Raw genomic sequence first — 20,268 nt, 5'->3', positions numbered from 1 at the left:
TTATTGTATCTTGATTTCTCATTAGCTTCCATTTACTTAATTATTTTCCTCAGTGAACTTTTGTATCTCCTTTCCCAATTGGTCAATTTTGCTTTTTAAGACATTCTTTTCCTCATTAGCTTTTTGCTTTCCTTTTATATCACTCTCAATCCTTTCCCTAATTTTTCCTCCCTTTTACTGGATTTTCAAAGTCTCTTTTGAGCTCTTCCATGGCTTGAATCTAAGTCTTATTTTTCTGGGAGCCTTTGGATGTAGGAGCTTTGACTTTGTTATCTTCTAAGAGGGTGCTTTGATTGTCTTGATCACCATAATAACTTTCAATGGTCAGAAACTTTTTGTTGTCTGCTCATTTTCCTAGCTTACTACTCAGCTTTTAACTCTTTGTTTAAAGTAGGTCTGTTTCCAGAGTGGAGGGCACACTGTCCAAGCTTGAAGGGTTGTTTTCATAGATCTTTCTAGGAACCTTTTCTCTTTTCTACTTTAGAGCTGTTAGAAGTGTCCCTGCCCCACAATAGCTATAAAATCTATTGTGCTAAAACACAACCACCAGGATTGGACTTGGGATCTGCACTGGGACAGTACACCAGACTCCCATCTGTTTTCACAAACCCTCTCTGTTGACTTTCCAAGTCTTCCCTGGTGTCCCCGGGTTGAAAGATCTAGAAGCCTCCAGCATTGCTGCTGATTCAGAGGTCCTACCTTGATGATGCTGGGGTCCAGGCTGGGGCTGCACTGGTGGGGTCTGCACTGGGATTGTGTGCTGGGTTCCCACCCTGATTCCACAGACCTTTTCTGATGACCTTTCAGGTCATCTGGGTATGTCTGGCCTGGTCTAGAAAACTGGGTGGTCTAGAAATCACCAGGACTATTGCTGATTTAGAGGTTAGACTGGGGCTGGGACTGGGCAGGGGCTGGCTCACTTTATTTTTCTTAAATTGTTTGGTTTTTGGGGAGGGGGATTGTTTTTTTAGAATGGGAGATCTATGTTTTCTTTCACAATATGACTTTTATAAAAATGTTTTCACATTTTTAAAATTTTGATGCTTTTCCTTTTCTCGAAGAAGACAATGACATCAGGGAGGTGATAGGCTTCCTAATGGGGGTTAGGGGTAGGGTTAAAGTAAAGAATCTGAAACATAAATGTTTGAAAAAATAAGTATAAAAATTGTTTTAAGTGTAACCGGGGGAAATTAAATTTTGAAAAAAAAATTGTTAATGTGTATGTTGGGTGTTTCTTGGCTCCAATTGACTAATAATAAAAGAAATGAAACCTTTAGGTTTCTAGCTGACTGGATCAATATAAGCTCAGAATGCTCAACTATAAGTTGGGCACAAATAGTCTATGTCAGGGGTTCTCAAACTACGGCCAGCGGGCCAGATGCAGGCCTGCCGAGGACGTTTATGTGGCAAATGGGCTGAGGGGCAGAGACAGAGTGTGAGTTTTTGTTTTTACTATAGTCCAGCCCTCCAACAGTCTGAGAGACAATGAACTAGCCCCCTGTTTAAAAAGTTTGAGGACCACTGGTCTATGTGAACATTTAGGGTTAAAGAGTACACTTTAGTCATTTTATTTGCATAATTCCAAACTGCTCTACCAGAATACTCTGTCAATAATGCCAATCTTCCCACAATCCTTCTAACATGACTACACTCATCTTTGTCAATTTTCAGGGTGTGAAGTGAAACCTAAAGGTTTCATTTCTTTTATTATTAGTCAATTGGAGCATTCTTTCATATGTTTGTTAAATTTGCAATCCTTTTGAGAACTCATGCTCATATTCTTTGATCACATCTCTCGAGGAATGCCTTTTGATGATACATTTTACTTATTTATTTTGAATAAATAATTCCTTACCACAGAAATTTGACACAAAAAATTTCCTCCCTTTCAACTGTTTCCCTTCTTATCTTAGACACATTAATTTGGTCTGTGCAGGTTTTTTTCTGCTTTCTTATAATTAAAAGAATATTTTATCTTTTGTAATTATCTCTATCCCATGTTTGGTGAAGAATATATCTACCTAGAGCTATTATAGTACATGATCTGCTTTTTCTTTTAATTTTTATACAGATAATAAGGTCATGTATCCATTTAGAATGAATTGTAAAATATAATCAGAGTTTAATTTCTTCCAGCCTGTTTCTAATATTCCCAACAATTTAAAAAAAATCAAACAGGGAGTTCTAATTTATATGGTTTTCTGGTTTATTAGACACTGGATTATTGAGTTCCATTGTTCTTGAGTCTCCCTTATCTGTTATGTTCCAGTGACCTACTTTCTATTTTTTAACCAATATCAAATGGTTGATTGCTTTATAATACAGCCTGAGATTAGGAAGTGCTATTCCTTCTTCCCTCTTTTTATTTCCCTTTATATTCTAGATGTTTTATTTCTCCAAGTCAATTGTTATTGTTTTATTGAGTTCTATAAAGTATTTCTTTGATTATTTGATTAGCATAGGATTGAGAATAAATTAATTCTGAAAGTATCATTTTTACACATTGATACTGTCTAGGCATGAGTACTGAACAAACATTTTTAAAGCTATTTAAACTGTTCATTCAATGAGCACTTTATAATTGAATCTATGCACATCTTCTGTGGACTTTGGAAAACTGATCCCCACATAATTTATGCATTTTATCATTTTTTGGAATGAGTTTCCCTTTCTATTATTATCTCTTGGACTGTGTTATTATTATAAAAAAATGCAGCTAATTTTTGAGGATTTTTTTTTAAATCTGCAACTAATCAATTTATTTCAATTGCTTAGAATTTTCCAAATAAACCAACACACCAATAGCAAATAGGGATATTTTTTATCTCTTTACCTATCTTTATGCCTTTAAAACTCAGGTCTGACCATGACTAACTCCCTCCCTCACCCAACAAAGCTCTAGTGGCTAACAATTGCCTCTAGGATAAATTATACTCTTCTGCTTAGCTGTTAAAGTCCTTCACAATCTAGTTTTTTCCCACCTTTTACAGATTTGTAATATATTTTTCTGCCCCAAGCACTTTTATGTTACAGTAAAATTGGCTTAGTTGTCAATCTCCTTTACCATATAGTGCACCTCTCATCTAAGTATTTTTGTATAGCCTAGTGTGTTCATCACAGACCCTCTTCAGACAAGTGCCACTTCTTTGATGAGGCCTATTCTTTTGTCTAAAGTAGTGATAGTTGCCACTCCCTGCTGCTCTTACCAAATGACTTTATATATATATTTTGTATTTATTTAAATGAGTTCAATATTGACTTCCCTCAGCCTAACATAAGCTCTTTGAAGGTAAGGATGTTTCACTTTTATCTTTGTCTCTCTACAGCTTAAGATGGTATTGAAAAAAATAGGTACCTACTACTTTTAAAATCAAGCAAACACATGGCATAGGAAGAAAAATAGCGGTTTTTCAATGTAAAACAATAATATTAGAGAATAGTCGAAGATATCTAAAATTTCATCTCTATAGTAAGTCATTTCCCCCCTCCTCCATTTATGGGTTGAATTAAAAAATAAAATGCAGGTCAATTCACTAAAAGGAAGAAGGCTGTTCAGTAACTATCTCATTACTATGTATCACAAGTACAGGAGAATAAAAAGACCTATTTGTAATATTTCCAATAATTGATATAGAAACTGATTATCTTAAACTACTTTCTAATTTTAAATTAGGGTTTCCCCTTATGAATCTAAGATAATAAAAATCATGAAAAGCCTACAACATTGTTACTTAGACTAATTTTTATTGGTTAACCATTTTTTCCTTTCCAAAAGAGACATTTTAGGTGGTTCTGACTATAATGTAACTAAATTTTATATATTATTTACTGTCCCTACTTTTTTCTAGAAACTTTTTCCCTCTGGCAAGGTAGATACAAAAATATAACTTCTTGAAAAAAGAGCTCAGAAAGTGTGCTGAAATAAAGTTTTCAACTCAAACTTGCTGCGTTTTAGGTTAGTAGGGGAAATGGGATTTAATAATCCCTAGGGATACAGCATATTCTATAACTCTATATATGCCAAATGAAATTTTAGAATGATATTCAGCATTGAATTATGTTATTCTATAGCGAAGTAATTTACTAGATTACAAGCTGTGAGAACATGTAGCTATCTTTGTTTCTGTTTCTAGGTTGGGACTTGGCAAAAAGTAAACACTAAATAACTGTCTTAAAACACATAAAACCCATGTTACTCAATTTCATTAAAACAGAAAACCTTAAATATATATATATATATATATATATATATATATATATATACATATAATAAAAAAAAATTAAAAACAAAACAAAACAAAAAAAAAAACAGAAAACCTTTACACAAGGTCCCATATTAGGTTGTTTGGGAAATAGTAAATTGAGTAATACATAATCTCAACTTTCAAGAAACTGACTATTTAGGGAAAAAAATCTATCCAATATATAAACTTCAACAAAATTAGGAAATATGATAAATTCTTTGCTTTCATTTCTCTCCATAGACTTTTCAAGGTCTTTTAAAGTGCCTCTGTATCCTTGTTCTATGTCATACTCTGTTTTGCCATTCTTGGCTATAACAAAGCTAATGTCTACCTCTTGACATCTTACTAATCTTTTAGGACTAGGCTCAAGCATAGCTCTTCCATGAATTCTTTCCTGAACATTAGTCTGAAATGACCTCTTCCTTCTGATCTCTCAGCACATCATCATTTTGTTATGTACTTAAGATACAAATTAAAATGGCATCTGTATATATGTTTTATATTAAACTTTCCCTCTTTCAGATATATCAGAATATAGTATCAAATATATCAGAATATAAGTATCAAATAGTGATCTTTCCAAAGTGCATGTATTTGTGTGTGTGTGTGTGTGTGTGTGTGTGTGTGTGTGTATGTATGTATGTGTGCATATCTTTCTATGTGATGTAATCATTTTTCCCAGATATTCTGCTCTTTGGTTTATGTCACAATGCATTCTCAAAGTCTGAGGAGCAAACAATTCCTAAAATATGAATGCCCCATTAGTCTTTATCCTTGAGCTATCTTTCTAGTCTTCATCAGAATAAATGAAGACCTCATTTACTCCCATAGTTTCCACCACTTTTATACAGATGACTTCTATGTCTATTTCTGAAACCCAGTTCTTTCCTCAGTTACAGTCTCACATTCCAAATAAGGAATCTCCACATGAATATTTAGTTAGTATACATCCAAAAATTATCATTTTCTCCTTTATTCTACTTTTCTTATTGGCAACACCATATAATCCTTGATGTCCATGCTTAATGGACATCTGATTTTTCTTGTGCAGCAAGATAACTGAATAAATATGTATGTATATATTGGATTTAACATATATTTTTATCATGTTTAACATATATTGGATTATTTGCTATCTAGGAGAGGATATAGGGAAAAGGGGGGAGGAATTGGAACACAGGGTTTAATAAGGATTAATGTTGAAAAATTAGCCTATATTCCAGCAAAACTAGAACTTAAGGTTCCATAATGTGTGTTTTTTTCTGTGTATTCCTATGTTTTAAATTGTGCTCTTAATTCATTGCCACTTTTGAAATACTTCCTTTCTTTGAAGGTCTAATTCAGGTACTGCTTCTCAATGCCACCAATTAAATATAATCTCTTCCTCTAATAGTACTTACTACCATATTTTGTGTGGCCCTCAACTATGCAGTTAACTGTGTATGACAGAATGCAATTCTCCATTCTTTTTTAACTATTAACCATTATCTCACTTCTCTTTTATGGTTAAATTCCTTGAGGAGGTCATCTACAATAGAAGCCTATCCTCTGCCCTTTCAGCTAAGAACTTATACTCATATTTTGCTGGGGAAGTTTCCAATATATTCATTAATACTAATATTCCTTAAAATAATTTAGTTGCATTCATCCTACCACTGCTTCTTGGGGAATCCCTTGGTGATATCTGTCTGCAAGCATTCATTAGGGATCTACTATGTACCAGACACTGCTAAACACTGAGGATCAAAGAAAAACAAAACAGTCCCTCTCTTTACCACTTAATGGGGAAAACAATATTGCATACAAGATTTATCAAGTGAAACTTTGTAACTGTATTTCTATTCTATCCCACCTTCTAAATAAAAGAAGCTTTTCCCAGTCTCTTTAATTCTAAGGCCTTCCTTTTAGGATTAGTGAATGTGTATGTGTAAAATCTTCCTGGGATGTATGTGTTAAAGGGGATTGGGAAAAACTTCCTACAGGAAATACATACACCCCTTTAATACATACACACATACATATTGTTTAAATGTGTAATGGGATATATGGAATGTTCAGAAAGACTAGTACTTCTGATGTAATGGCATGCCAAGCCCTTTTCAGGGCTTCCCATCCTCCATCTGATTCACTCAACTCTCACTTGTGATTCCAAGAAGCTATAGCTAGCAGCCACCACCACACCCCCATAAACCGTCTTGGCAAACAAGCTAAACCAGGCTGAGGGTAACTGGTAAGCCTTAAACCTGTTGTTGGTGAATGAGAGAGTTATCTATCCCAAGCATGTGAGAGCCTTCTCCTGGTAGAAATGGGCAAATGAGAATAATTTGTTACAAAAGCCATAAAGGCAAATGAAGCAGGGGCTGTGAAGCACTTAGAGCTTGATCAGGCAATGGAGACCAGTCATCTACTGTATCCTGGGTCATCAACCATTCTTTGACTTTCATCCTTCAATGATTTTGGAAGAGAAAATAAGGCTGATGAATCTGCTCATTCAAACAGTAAGGCTGATGACTTTGTCCAACTCTGCTCATTCAAATTCAAACACACATACACACAGCCTAACTAATACATATATACTCTATGTATGTATATATATGTGTAAATAGAACATATATACATTATATATGTACATGTACATATCACACACACACACACACACACACAATCCCAGAGTGAAGACACTAAAATTAAAAGGGACTGGGAAAAGTTTTCTATAGAGGTGGCATTTTACCTGCAACTTGAAGCTAATATAAAAAAGAGAAAGAATTCCAAGTATGGGGAACAACCAGTGAAAATGAAGAGAACTGGAGCAGTTAGGTGGCGCAGTGGATAGAGCACCAGCCTTGAATTCAGGAGGACCTGAGTTCAAATTTGATCTCAGACACTTAACACTTCCTAACTGTGTGACCCTGGGCAAGTCACTTAACCCCAACCTCAGGGAAAAAAAAAAAAGAAAAAAAAAAAGAAAGAAAATGAAGAAAACTATAAGCTGGAGTATCCTGTTCAAGAAACAGCAAAGAAGGCAGTATGGCTGAGCTGTAGAGCTGAAATGTGAGGAGTAAGGTGTGAGAACATTGGAAAGAAAGGGGAGAGGGAACCTAACATCTTTGGTCATTATAACTGTTCCACTTTGTTGCTATAAAATGTAAATTTCACAACGAAAAACTTGCTTGTTAAGAGTTAAAATGACAAAAATTAGTCAACAGAAAATTCTGTTCACAGTGTCAGGATTTAATTTTTCTTATGTGCAAACACCATGTTTAATACTTCAATGGAATGAATTTGTACACCCTATTTAAAGCTTTTTTTAAAGGCTTTTTTTGAATGCTATTGCTGCCATACTATTTTCCAATTTTCCTTGCAATTTTGTCAGAGAGTTCTTATTCCAGAAGCTGAAGAATTTGGGTTTATCAAACACTACTATAGTCCTTAACTATTGTCACTTGTAAACAACCTCCACTCATTTAGTATTCTATTTTTTAGCCAGTATAGTTTTGATGATCGCTGCTTTATAATATAGTGTTAGGTTTGGTACAGCTAGGCCATCTTCATTTGCATTTTTTTTTTCATTAATTGCCTTGAATTCTTGACCTTTTTTTCTTCCAGATAAACTTTATTATTAATTTTTCTAGCTCTGTAATTTCTCAGCAGTTTGATTGATATGGTACTGAATAAGTAAACTAAGTTAGGTAAAGTTGTCATTTTCTTATTATATTAGCTCGGCCTACCTATGAGCATTTGATATTCTTTCAGTTGTTTAGATCTAACTTTATTTGCATAGAAAGTATTTTGTAATTGTTCATATAGGTTCCCAGTTTGTCTTGGCAGATAGACTTTCAAGTAATTTATATCATCAACAGTTATTTTCAATGGAATTTCTCTTTGTACCTCTTGCTTTTGGACTTTGTTGGTAACATAGAAATGCCAATGATTTGGGTGGATTTATTTTGCATCTTGCAATTTTGCTAGTTATTGTTTCTAGTAATTTTTTAGTTAATTTTCTAAATATGTCATATCATTTGCAAAGAGTGATAATTTGGTTTCCTCATTACCTACTCTTTAATTTATTTTTGTTCTCTTATTACTAAAGCAAACATTCCTAGTATAATACTGAACAGTAATGGTGATAGTGGACAACCTTAATTCCTCATCTCTCTGGGAATGCTCCCATCTCATTATTTATTTATTTATTATTATTATTTAATTATTATTTATTATTATTACATATGATGTTTGCTGATGTTTTAGACAGATGCTACTGATCATTTTAAGGAAAACATTTATTCCTATGCTCTCTGGTGTTTTTAATAGGAATGGTTGTTGAATTTTGTCAAATGCTTTTTCTTCATCTATTGATATAATCATATTTCTGTTAGTTTAGTTACTAATACAATCAATAATGCTAATAGATTTCCTAATATTGAACCAGCCCTGCATTATTGGTATAAATCCTACTTGGTTATAGTGTATTACTCTGGTGATAAATTGCTGTAATCTTCTTGCTAATATCTTGGGGTTTTTTTGTTTTGTTTTTTTTTTGCATCAATATTCTTAGGGAAGCTGGAATATAATTTTCTTTCTCTGTTTTGACAGATTTAGGTATCAACACCATATCTGTATCATAAAAGGAATTTTGTAGGATTCCTTTTTTTCTCTATTTTTCCAAATAGTTTTCATAGTATTAGAATTAATTGTTCTTTAAATGTTTAGTGGAACTCATTTATAAATCTATCTGACTGAAGATTTTATCTTAAGGACTTCACTAATAGCTTATTCAATTTTTATTTTTTTTTTTCTAAAATGGGACTATTTAAGTAATTTACTTCCTACTTTGTTAACCTGGGCAATCTGTATTTTTCTAAGTATTCATCCATTTCATTTAGATTATCAGATCTACTGTCATACAGTTGGGCAAAATAGCTACTGATTTAATTTCCTCTTCATTGGTGGTAAATTCATCCTTTTCATTTTTTGATATTGGCAATTTGATTTTCTTTCCTTTTTCTAATCAAATTAACCAAAGGTTTACTACTTTGTTAGTTTTTTCATGCTTATTATTCAATAGTTTTCTTACTTTCAGTTTTGTCAATCTCTCTTTTTATTTTGAAAATTTCAAATTTGGTATTTAATTGGAGTCTTTTAATTTTTTTTTTTTTTTTTTTTAGCTTTTTTAGTTGCATGCCCAATTCATCTCCTTTTCTATTTCATTCAAATAAGCATCTTAGAGATATAAAATTTCCCCTAAGAACTGCTTTGGTTGCATCCCATAAATTCTGATATGTTGTCTCATTATTATCATTCGCTTGAATAAAATTATTGATTGTTTCAATGATCTGTTGTTTCACTCATTCATTCTTTAGGACTAGGTTATTTAATTTCCAATTAATTTTTGGTCTATTTTTTTCCCAGATCTCTGTTACATATAATTTTCATTGGATCATGATATGGAAAAGATTCATTTGTTATTTTTGCCTTTCTGCATTTGATTTTGAGGGTTTTTTATGTCCTAATAAACAGTTAATTTGGGGCTAAGTTCCATGTGCCACTGAGAAAAAAATAAGTATATTCTCCAAATGTCTATCATACCTAACTTTTCTAAAATTCTCTTTATCTCCTTAACTTCTTTCTTGTTTATTTTGTGGTTAAATTTGTCTAGGTTCTGACAGAGCAAGGTTGAGATCTACCATTTAGTATAGTTTTGCTATCTATTTCTTCTTGCAACTCTCAACTTCTCTTTTGAGAATTTGGAGGCTATATTACTTGGTACATATATGTTTAATATTGATATTAGTTTATTATCTGTAGTACCCTTTATCAAGATGTAGTTTCTTTCCTTATCTTTTAATTAGATCTATTTTTGTTTTTGCTTGTTCTGAGTTCAGAATCGCTAGCCCTATTTTTTTTTTTAATTCAACTGAAGCGTAATAGATTCTGCTCCAGCCTTTTACCTTTCCTCTGTATCTTTCTACTTCAAATGTGTTTCTTGTAAACAACATATCATAAGATCTTTGGAAAGCTTTTGCTTTAATGAAATTTTAAAAGGCTCTTTTTTCTGGTTTGCAAAGTCTTATCAAAAAATTCAAATGTATAATTTTATTATCAGAGATTCATATTACACAAAAGTCACACCAATAATACAATATAGAATCAGATTCCTTACCATCAATATTGAGCATCATTTTCCACATGGCAGGTCTAACAGATTGATGAAATCCAAACCATACTTCCCTGCCCCCTCCCAGAGGGTGATCATATCCTTCAGGAGCAGAAAAAAAAGAACGGCCCACAGGGGTATATCTATAAAAAGAAAAATCACTTTTTGCATTCAATTGATCTTCTACATGACTTTTTAAACAACCCTTAGAACATATTAGAAACTTTAACTGTACATATACAATTATATTATCAAAAGAACAGAAATGTCAAATATATGGAAATAAAAGGAACATTTTCCTAGTCAGGAAAAAGAAAAAGGACCCAACTGGATTGTAACCATTCATCATGTATCAGTGTTAAGTCTTTTTTAAAAAATATGTTTAGTAGAATGAGTGTTTTATTTTCACATTACAAGAAGTCACATGGCTTAAAGATTCAAGAGTTCTATAAGCCTTAGAAAATGTTGTCTAGATTATGTAACTGTTGATGTTTAAAAAGCTGCTATAAACGAAAGAGATATTCTTCTATAATTGAACTAAAATATAAGGTGGTAGAATGATAAAACATTCATTCCCAACATATTAATAATTTAGATTCTATGGTACAGGAGACAGCCAGGCAAATGATGGAAGAGCAGATTTGAATTGGGATGATCTGAATTTAAAACATATCTATGGCATATACTGGAATGAAATCATCTTTTTTCAAAAGAAACTTACATTCTAATGGGAGAGACAATGAGTAAATATGTATATACAATATAATAAGTATATATAATATAACTATAAAGTTAGTATAAATATATACAAAATACTTAAACACATGGTCATTTGGGAGAGGGGTAATAAAAATTGGGGGAGGTGGAAATCAGGAAAAGCTTAAGTTTCACATAAAAGATAGTTCTTTAGCTCCACCTTAAAGAGAAGGACTCTAGAAGGAAAAAGGCATTACAGGTATGGGAGAAGGCCAGAGCAAAGACAATGATGGGAGATAAAGAGTCATGATTGAAGAGTGGAGAGAAGTCCAGTTAGACTAGATCAGAGAATGAGAATTAATGCCTAGAAAGACAGGTCTTATGAATCAAGAAGAGACTTGAAATAAGGAGACCAATTTGGAGACCCTTGCAATAATCTACTTGAGAGATGATTAAACTAAGATGTATGTAAATGTAAAGAATGGGTTGGATATGTGGAAATAAAAATGGCAAGAGATAGCAACTAAATTAAAATGGGGTAAAGAAGAATGAGGAATTGAAGATAATACCAATGTAGGATAATAGATGGATGATAGGACTATCATCAAAAATAGGGAAATTTGGAAGAAGAATGGGCTTTGGGAAAAGATGAGTTCAGTTTGGGACATACAGACTTTGAGATACCTCAAAGATATCCAATATAAATATTCAATCCAAATCCCCAAATGGGGATGAGAGATTGTAACTTAGGGGAAAGATTGGGCTAGATATATAGATCTAGGAGTCACTAACAGAGAGATGATAGTTCAAACCAAAAGAGCTAATGAGGTTACCAAGAATCAGTAGGGGGAGAAGAGCATCCAGGATGGAGGCCTGGGAGAACATCTACAGTTGGAGGCCATGATATGGAAGATAAGCCAGCAAAGAAGATTAAAAATCTATACACAGATAGGAGAGCTTGGAAAGAATTTGCATAAAAACCAAAGAAGAAATTTATCAAGTGTCCAATAAAACAGAAAACAGGTTAAGAAGGATGAAGACTGAAACAAGACCATCAGTCTTTCTGCCAAAATAGTTGCCTGAACAGGAGTCTATAAACTACTCCAGCAAGGACCTTAAGTATGCATGAGAGAAAGACAATGATCAAGAAATACAATGACAAACTCTACTAAATGACTTACCAGAACTATATAAGAGGTCAGCCAGAAATTCATGGGCAACAGGAATAAATCTGCCAATGCTAATGCAGAATGAACAGAAATAGGCAATTGCAACCTGAAAACAAATGGCTCTGTTTCCTAAGGTTCCCTTAAGAAAGCCTAGAGATAGCTGAAGACCCCCTGGGCACCAGAGGGCAGCTTAGCCCAGCTTAGCCCAGCTTAAAGCTGAGCACAGTAAGATGTACTCAGGCCTGGACAGCCCTGGCCCAGGGGCCCTAATGATCCTAGTGTTCTAACCTGATATGCCAAAGAAGATCCTACTGATAGTCTGAATCTCAATGATCCATAGAAGACTAATGATGGGAAGAAGTCAGCACAGGAATTTAGGTCACCCAGTGTATGATTAGGGCTTTTTTTTTTTTTAGCTTTAAAAGCCCTTTATACCCTAATCCAATCTATGTATTCAATATATCACTACCTTTCCCATATGCTGTGATTCATTTCAAATGGTCGTCTTTCTAGTCCCTATTCCCACAATCTCCTTTGCACTGAATGCACCATACCTGGAAACAATCCTTCCTCATCTCTACCTCAACAAATTCCTCTCTTCCTTTGAGAGGCAGCTCAATTACCATTTCCTACATGAAGGAGCTTTTCCTGATTCCTATTTTCCACCTGCTAATGCCCTTTCTAATAACCTTGTATTTGTTTTCTTTACATTTATTCTATAAAATTTGTACATGTATTTGTTATCTCTTCATCAGAATATAAATTCCTTGAGCGGCTCATTTTTGGTATTTGTAACCCAGTGCCTGAGTGCCTGAGAAATGATAGGAACTTATCAAATGCTTTACTGATTGGCCGAGTCAGAGCCAGATAAGTAGATTTTAAAATATAAGGTGATTTAAATATAGGAATAAAGATATTGGAGTGTAGTGCAAAGAATAACAAGCCTGAAATCAGAAAACTTAAGTTCTAACCTTAATTCTACCACTTGAGCAAGTCAAAATTTCTAAGCCTCAATTTCACCTGAGAAATGTAAACAACATTTATATGACCCAATAGGGTTGGGTTTTTTTTGTGAAGATTAAATGAGATTACATGTAAAACATTAAGACTACTATAAAAATTAATCAGCTAAGAGAAAAGATGAGTGTTTACCACAATGTCTATTTTACCACAAACAGCTATCAGAATACAAATATTATGAATACTGACACAACAAGATATAGGACTTCAGATCTTGGAGGAAAATACAGCTATACTTCAGATGATTACATATGTTACGCCTGATTAATATAAGAAACCTAATGAGGAAATTTCAAAGAAAAAATCTGCACAAATCACTCCTCATTAAAAAAAAAAAATTTACAAAGAAAATAAGAAGACCCACTTCATGGAGGGTAGATGTCGTAGCACCACATCGACAGCATGAACAGGGTTAGTGCTGATTGGTTTGTCTAGTTCTATAGGTTCAGGTAAAGCCCGTCCTGTCAGAACTTCATGCAGCAGATGCCAGCTCACCCGAGAAACAAATTTTATTGACACCTTGAAAGGACGATCTTTTCCACCTTCTCCAGGCAATGTAACATCCAAATCCACCTGTTGAAAGGAAAAAATAACCAAATCAAAATCTAACAAGATAACCACATAGCTTTTGATCTTTCATTACAAGTTCTCCACTAAGGTCCAAAGCTTCATCATGGCAGGGGGGACATCACTAAGCTATCAAGACTATGTAAGTAGGATGTTATAAGCCATGTCCTGCATCAAAAGAAAAAAAGGTTCAAACATGGCACCAGACTTTAAAGAGTACCTTTAGTGGGAAGACTAGCCAGGCTGTAGTCAAGTAACTTCATCACTAAAATGTTGACAAAAGGATTGATTTTTTTGGGGGGGGTTGTTAAAAACTACTGATTCAAGCTCAGACAGAATGTATATAATAATTAACACAAATACCTTAAAATACTAAAGTGGTAGTTGCAAAAACAACCAAGTGAAAGTGCAAACTTAGGTGAAAGCTTAAAAAAAAAAATACATACATTAGAGAGGATTCTGGGAAGATAAGAGCAGGTCAGAGAATTTCAGTATTTCCAGATTTCCCCCACAAACAAAACAAAATTGCACCTCAAGGCAAACAAAGACTGGTGAAAAACAAATAAGATCTGGGGCAGAACAGTAGTCCTTCTGGAACAACCAGAAAAGAGAAAAAGAAAAGATCCCAGGATTGAGTTTTGGCCAGTGTGAAGTGTAAACACTTTCTAGGCTCCCTAGAAACAGCAAGGGTTGGGAGAGCCCTGTGACTAGTTGAGCTCTTAGGGAGCCTCAGCCCCAACCACAGGAACTTTCATTTCCTAGACAGTGTGGGGATTTGGGGGTCTGAGTCTAGGAAGATTGAGGGAAACTTTGCTGATAAGACTCTGGTCAAGAAGGAACCACTACAGAATTAAGTACAGAAGTAGTGGGAAAGGAAAGCTGCTGGCTGTGGGCACTTACAGGAAGATGAAGTTCTTGGTTTTTGGGTTCCAGGTCAGATGGAAGAAGATCTGAATTCAGAGGCACCATCCCCTCCATCCAAGGATTAGAAGTGATTACATTAACAATTTCTTATTTCTTATTATTTTTTTAAATGAGCAGACAAAGAAGAAAGAACTCAACTATAGAAAATTACTGTGGGAACAGGGAAGATCAAGGTTCATCTTAAGAGGAGAATATTGAAGTTTAAAAAAAAAAAAGCCTCTCCAACCCCAAAGAGTAACATTAAATTATTACCTGACCAAAAAGAATTCAAAAGTCAAATGAAATTGAGGAAAAATTAAAAAAGAAAAAAGGGCAATCCAAGTAAAACAAGATTATAAAAAGAAAGTTAACCAATTTGAGGAGATCCAGCGTTTTTCTTTTAAAAGTGTTTTATTTTCAAAACATATGCATGGATAATTTTTCAACATTGACCCATGCATAGCCTTTTGTTTCAGATTTTCCCTTCCTTCCCCTCATCCTTTCCCCTAGATGGAGAAAGCAAGAGATCAGGAGTCTTAAGGAAGAAAATGACTCTTTGAAAATTGAAGAGGGAAAGAGGAAGCCAGTAAAGGTAAAAGAAATCAAGAAATAATAAAATATAAAAAATGAAAAAACTGAAAAGCTATAAGACATACCATAAGAAAAGCAATATATTTGGAGAAAAGATCAAGAAGACAAAACCTAAGAATAACTGAACTACCTGAAAGCTATGACCAAAAAAGAACTTCTTGCAATAATGCAAGAATTAAAGAAAATTGTCTTGAAGTGATCATACAAGAGGGGAGAGTAGAAATAGAAAAAATCCACCAATCACTACTTTAAAAAAGATCTTATAAGGAAAACATACAGGAATACTATTGCTAAATTTCAAAATTGCCAGATCAAAGAGAAAATTTACAAGCAACAACAAAACCAATTAAAATATGATGGAGTACAATTAGAATCACTTAAGACCTATCAGTGGCTACAATACAAGACCACAGGTCCTAGAATACTATATATTGACCAAATAGGGTTGTGACCAAAAATATTATATCCAGTAAAATTAAGAATAGTAATGAAATGGGGGGGAAATGGACATTCAATAAACTATCAGATTTTCAGGATTTTTTTTTTTTTTTTTTTTTGTGCAAACAAACCTGAACTCAATAGAAAATTTGACATACAAGAACCAAAATCAAAGACTAATTTTAAGGGACTCAATAAGAACTTTTTAATGTTTTTACACATAGAACTTAAACCATATGACTAAGATTGTCAATAATTGAGTAGTCTAAAAGAAAGATTGGGGTAGAACTGAATATGAAGTGAGTTTAAAAAGCAAAATTGTGAAGGAAAAGATAAAAACAATAATTACCCTATACAATGGAAATGTGGCAACAAGAACTGATACAGAGAAATCAGACTGGGAAATAGGGCAGATAGTATTGAAATCCTACTCACACTGGGAATGGGTTAAAGATAGAATAATAAATATTTAGTATATATATATATATACACACACACACACATTATCTTCAAAAAACAAAGAAGAGGAGAAGGGAAGAGCATAAGGTGGAGTACAGAAGAATATATTAAGGGAAATGGGATAAAGTATATAGATTAATAGGAATAGGATAAAGAGGGAGGGAAAGATTGGGAAGATTGGATAAAAGAGGGATCTTTGGGGGGAGGGGAAGGTTAAGTAATAGCAAGGCAAGCTAGCACATAGAAGTAAAGTAGAAGAATTAACGGGGATAAGCAACAGATATATACAAATGCAATAAAAATGATCAGGAGTAGAATGTATTAAGGAAAAGTAGGAATAGTAATCACTGATCTCAAAATTAAAGTTAAAAAATGTAATCAAAAGAGAAATCTTCATTATATGTCACCCATGTTAAGATTGTTATATATATATACACACACACACACATACATGTGTGCATGTGTGTACATATATATACATACATGTGTGCATGTGTGTATGTACACACCTATATATAGGTGTATGTGTATATGTGTTTGTATGTGTGTCTGCTTGGGGGAAATTGGAGGGAAAAAAGGGGGGAAAAGAATAAAGTGAAAAGTACATAGCAGAGAACAAAAGAAAAACTACAAGGAAGCAAAAAAAATTTGGACAGTTCTGAATTCGATGTTTTCTATTATTATATGGGCTTTCTTGAAATGGAAACTTATTGTTATATATTTTGAATTCTCTCATGTTTTACTGGACACAAGACAATTTTTTTTTCTTTTTCAGTCTTTTTCCATTTTGTATGTAAGCATTAAATAAATAAATACATTAAATACATATGCACTTAATATATTAATATATGTTTACTATATTACATATGTTTATAACATATGTTTTATACACATTTAATACATCAATAATACATTAAATGCATAATTCAAATTAAAAAGCTTTTATATAAGAAACTTAAATTAACAAAGATATATTTGCATCAACTATCTCTGAAAAAGAGATACAAGATAGATAGAGAATTAATGCAAATATGTAAAACAAAAGAATACCCCATAAACCTAATGTGGTCAAATGATACTAACCGTTTTCAAAAATTCAACTACAAGCTAATTATATCCGTATGAAAACAGTTTCAAATCATTAATAAGAAAAATGCAAATCTAAAAAATCTTTGATGCTTTACCTTGCATTCGGAAAATAAGCAAAGAAGGAAAAGGAAAAAAATAGTAAATTACAAACAGGAAATGATGCACTGCTGGTGGAGCTATGAATTGATCTAAAGTTCTAGAAAGCAACTTGGAATTATGCTAAACAAATAGGTAAAATGTTTATACACTATTGACAAAGAGATCCCATGGTTATGCATTGTTCAAAGAGGTGATAGCAAAATGAAAGATCCAATAAATCAACATATTTTTAGCATCATTGTTTTTTGTTAATACAAAGAGAGCTGTTAGAAAAAGTAGATGCCATCAATTGGGAAATTAACTAAACATTGTGTTACATAAAATGTAATGGAGTATTTCTGTATTGTGAGAAACAATAAAATTAATCCAGAGGAGCATAAAAAGTCAAATGACACAAAAGGGGCAGATAGGTGGCACAGTGGATAGAACACCAGCCCTGAAGTCAGGAGGACCTGAGTTCAAATCTCATCTCAGACACTTAACACTTCCTAGCTGTGTGACCCTGGGTAAGTCACCCAATTGTTTCAGCAAAAATTATTTTTAAAAAATTTGAAATGAAACAAAAGTGAAGTCAACAAAACCAGGAAAACGATATATACAATGGCTACAATAAAATAAACTAAAAACAGAATTTAAATTTAGTTTTGCATAATTATGTACAACCTTGTCATTGAAGAGGTAAAATGACAGACCTCCCTTTCTTCTTTGCAAAAGCTAAGGGACCACGAATGAAGAATGCTACATTTAACATTGGACAAGGTTGACATACTATTAACTTGTCTGGCTGAACTAAGTTTTTCTCTTTTTAAAAAAAAACTCTTTACTAAGAGTTGATGGGTTTCTGAGAGGAACGTAATAGGAAATGGGATGATATTAAAAGATAATAAAACTTGAAAAATATATATTATTCACATGGACAATACTAAATAAGCATTTTAAATAAAAATAATGTAAGACTTATTTTGCAAAGGCATAAACACAGATTTTAAATGTTACTAAAACCTTAATAACAAACATTTAAAACAATTAACTAAACTTGTTTAGTAAAATAAATTGATGAGCATTTATTATCTACTATGTGCCAAATTCTTTTTTTTTTTTTTTTTTTTTTTAATGTGCCAAATTCTATACTAAGCTCAAGGGATACCATTAAAAAAAAAAAAAAAAAAGACAAAAGACAGTCCCTGCCATTTAAGACCCCCCTATCTAATGAGACAGACAAAATTTAAAAACTACATAAAAATAAGCTGTTGACAGGACAAACAAGAAGTAAGCAACAGAGCTTGAAAGGCACAAGGAACTGGTAATTAATAAGGACTGGGAAAAGCTTCCTGTAGAAAGTAAGATTTTATCTGAGACTTGAAGCAAGCAGTGTAAGGCGGAGGCAGAATTACATAGGCAGGAAAGACTGGTAGAGAAAATTGCTTGGAATCAAGAGATGAAATGTAACATTTAAATTAATTTTCACATTTCTATCATATCACATAACATATCACATATCACAAAAGATCATAACTTTTTAGCCACATCTTTGAAGTAGACATCAGAGTTCTTTGCTTCTCCACCCCCACCTCCCTTCATTCTCCTTCATTTTTCCTCCTTATATAGTCATAGTGTGTAGTGTTTTTCTGGTTGTACTCTTTTTTGGAGGGGGGAAGGGCCTTTATTTAAAAAAATAAATATATATATATATATTAATAAAGACTACAAAAAAATTAATTTCTTACTCCAGTAGTTGCTACAGGAAGTGGATTGGCTGTGTAAAGACTCCTTTTCCCATCATAAACTGGTCTCCGGTCTCCAAATATTGTTACCTTAAAATGCTGAACCATTGAGTCAACCACTTCCCTAAAGAAGAAAATACAATATCAACACAAACTTCTATGTGAGATGGGGAGGGGGAGAAAGGGGAAGAAATGTAATCAATTACAAATTTAAAGATCTTCAATATCACCTATTTAGTTGAATAAATTTTTGTTAAGATTCAAGAATCTGTCAATATTCTTAAAGGCATCTGATTTTCTGGAAAATAATTTTCAAAACAACATGCTCCTAGTAAGGAGAATGTTTTGAGAAGACAGGGAAGATGCATTTGGCTGAATAATTTGATCAAGAAGGTTGCAAAGTGAAAAGAGGGAAAAGGTAGAAAAAGAAATCTAAAAATTGTAGAGTTAGATATCTCAGTTAAAATTAAAATAGTAGAATAGGCCTATGGTTGAAATACAGTTGTTATTCAATAGAATTAGATGTGATAAGAAGGATAATGAAATAGCATTGTATATAAAGAAGCTTTGCACATATAACTATATGGAAATCTATAAACCTGAAGTTAGAAATGCAATAAGCCCACACCTGGTAATTTTTTTTCTGAATCCCAATCACATTCACAAGCTTTCTTCAAATCTTTTTACTCTCTTCAAGCCTCTATCTAACCTTTCCCCATTCTCCTCTTTTACTAAGAAAAAGTATTATTTCCTACACTGAAATTTCTTTCTATTTTCACCATCTAACAAGTATTTAGTGACTGACTGCTATGAATCAAGCATGGAACTAGATATAATGAAGATACAAAATGTTGTCTGACTTCAAATAATTTATGTTTTACTAGAGTGGAGAAACACGGACATAAAAAGTACAAAATATAAATGCAAATTAATTTTGGAAGGAAGAACTAATGATTGGCGACATCAGGATAGGCTTCCTGTAGGCCACACAAACTGAGCTTTTAAGGATGAAGGGGATTCTATGAAGGGGATTATAAAGGGAAGAATGCATTCCAAATATGGGAAATAGGCTATGCAAAGGAGCAGATCTGAATCAACCTGAATTTACCAAGCTA

The 20,268-nt window shown here is 33.1% G+C and overlaps 1 protein-coding gene across 5 annotated transcripts in view; it reads right to left on the bottom strand.

The window, feature by feature from the left end:
* The window catches only part of LOC141563691 (protein argonaute-3), a 90,697-nt gene that overhangs the window by 42,223 nt on the left and 28,206 nt on the right, over nt 1-20,268 (bottom strand). For 4 of the 5 annotated variants that reach the window (XM_074305115.1, XM_074305112.1, XM_074305113.1 and 1 more), the window contains exons 3-5: nt 19,157-19,277; nt 13,648-13,856; nt 10,405-10,541 (exon numbers count right to left, since the gene is read on the bottom strand). In XM_074305115.1, the coding sequence (XP_074161216.1) occupies nt 10,405-10,541; nt 13,648-13,856; nt 19,157-19,277 (467 nt within the window). Of the gene's footprint in view, nt 1-10,404; nt 10,542-13,647; nt 13,857-19,156; nt 19,311-20,268 lie in introns of all 5 variants that reach the window. The other variant, XM_074305116.1, reaches the window with a different exon arrangement.

The sequence above is a fragment of the Sminthopsis crassicaudata genome, chromosome 3, assembly GCF_048593235.1.
Source record: "Sminthopsis crassicaudata isolate SCR6 chromosome 3, ASM4859323v1, whole genome shotgun sequence".
Taxonomy (NCBI): domain Eukaryota; kingdom Metazoa; phylum Chordata; class Mammalia; order Dasyuromorphia; family Dasyuridae; genus Sminthopsis; species Sminthopsis crassicaudata.
This window is presented reverse-complemented; position numbering and strand designations above follow the sequence as displayed.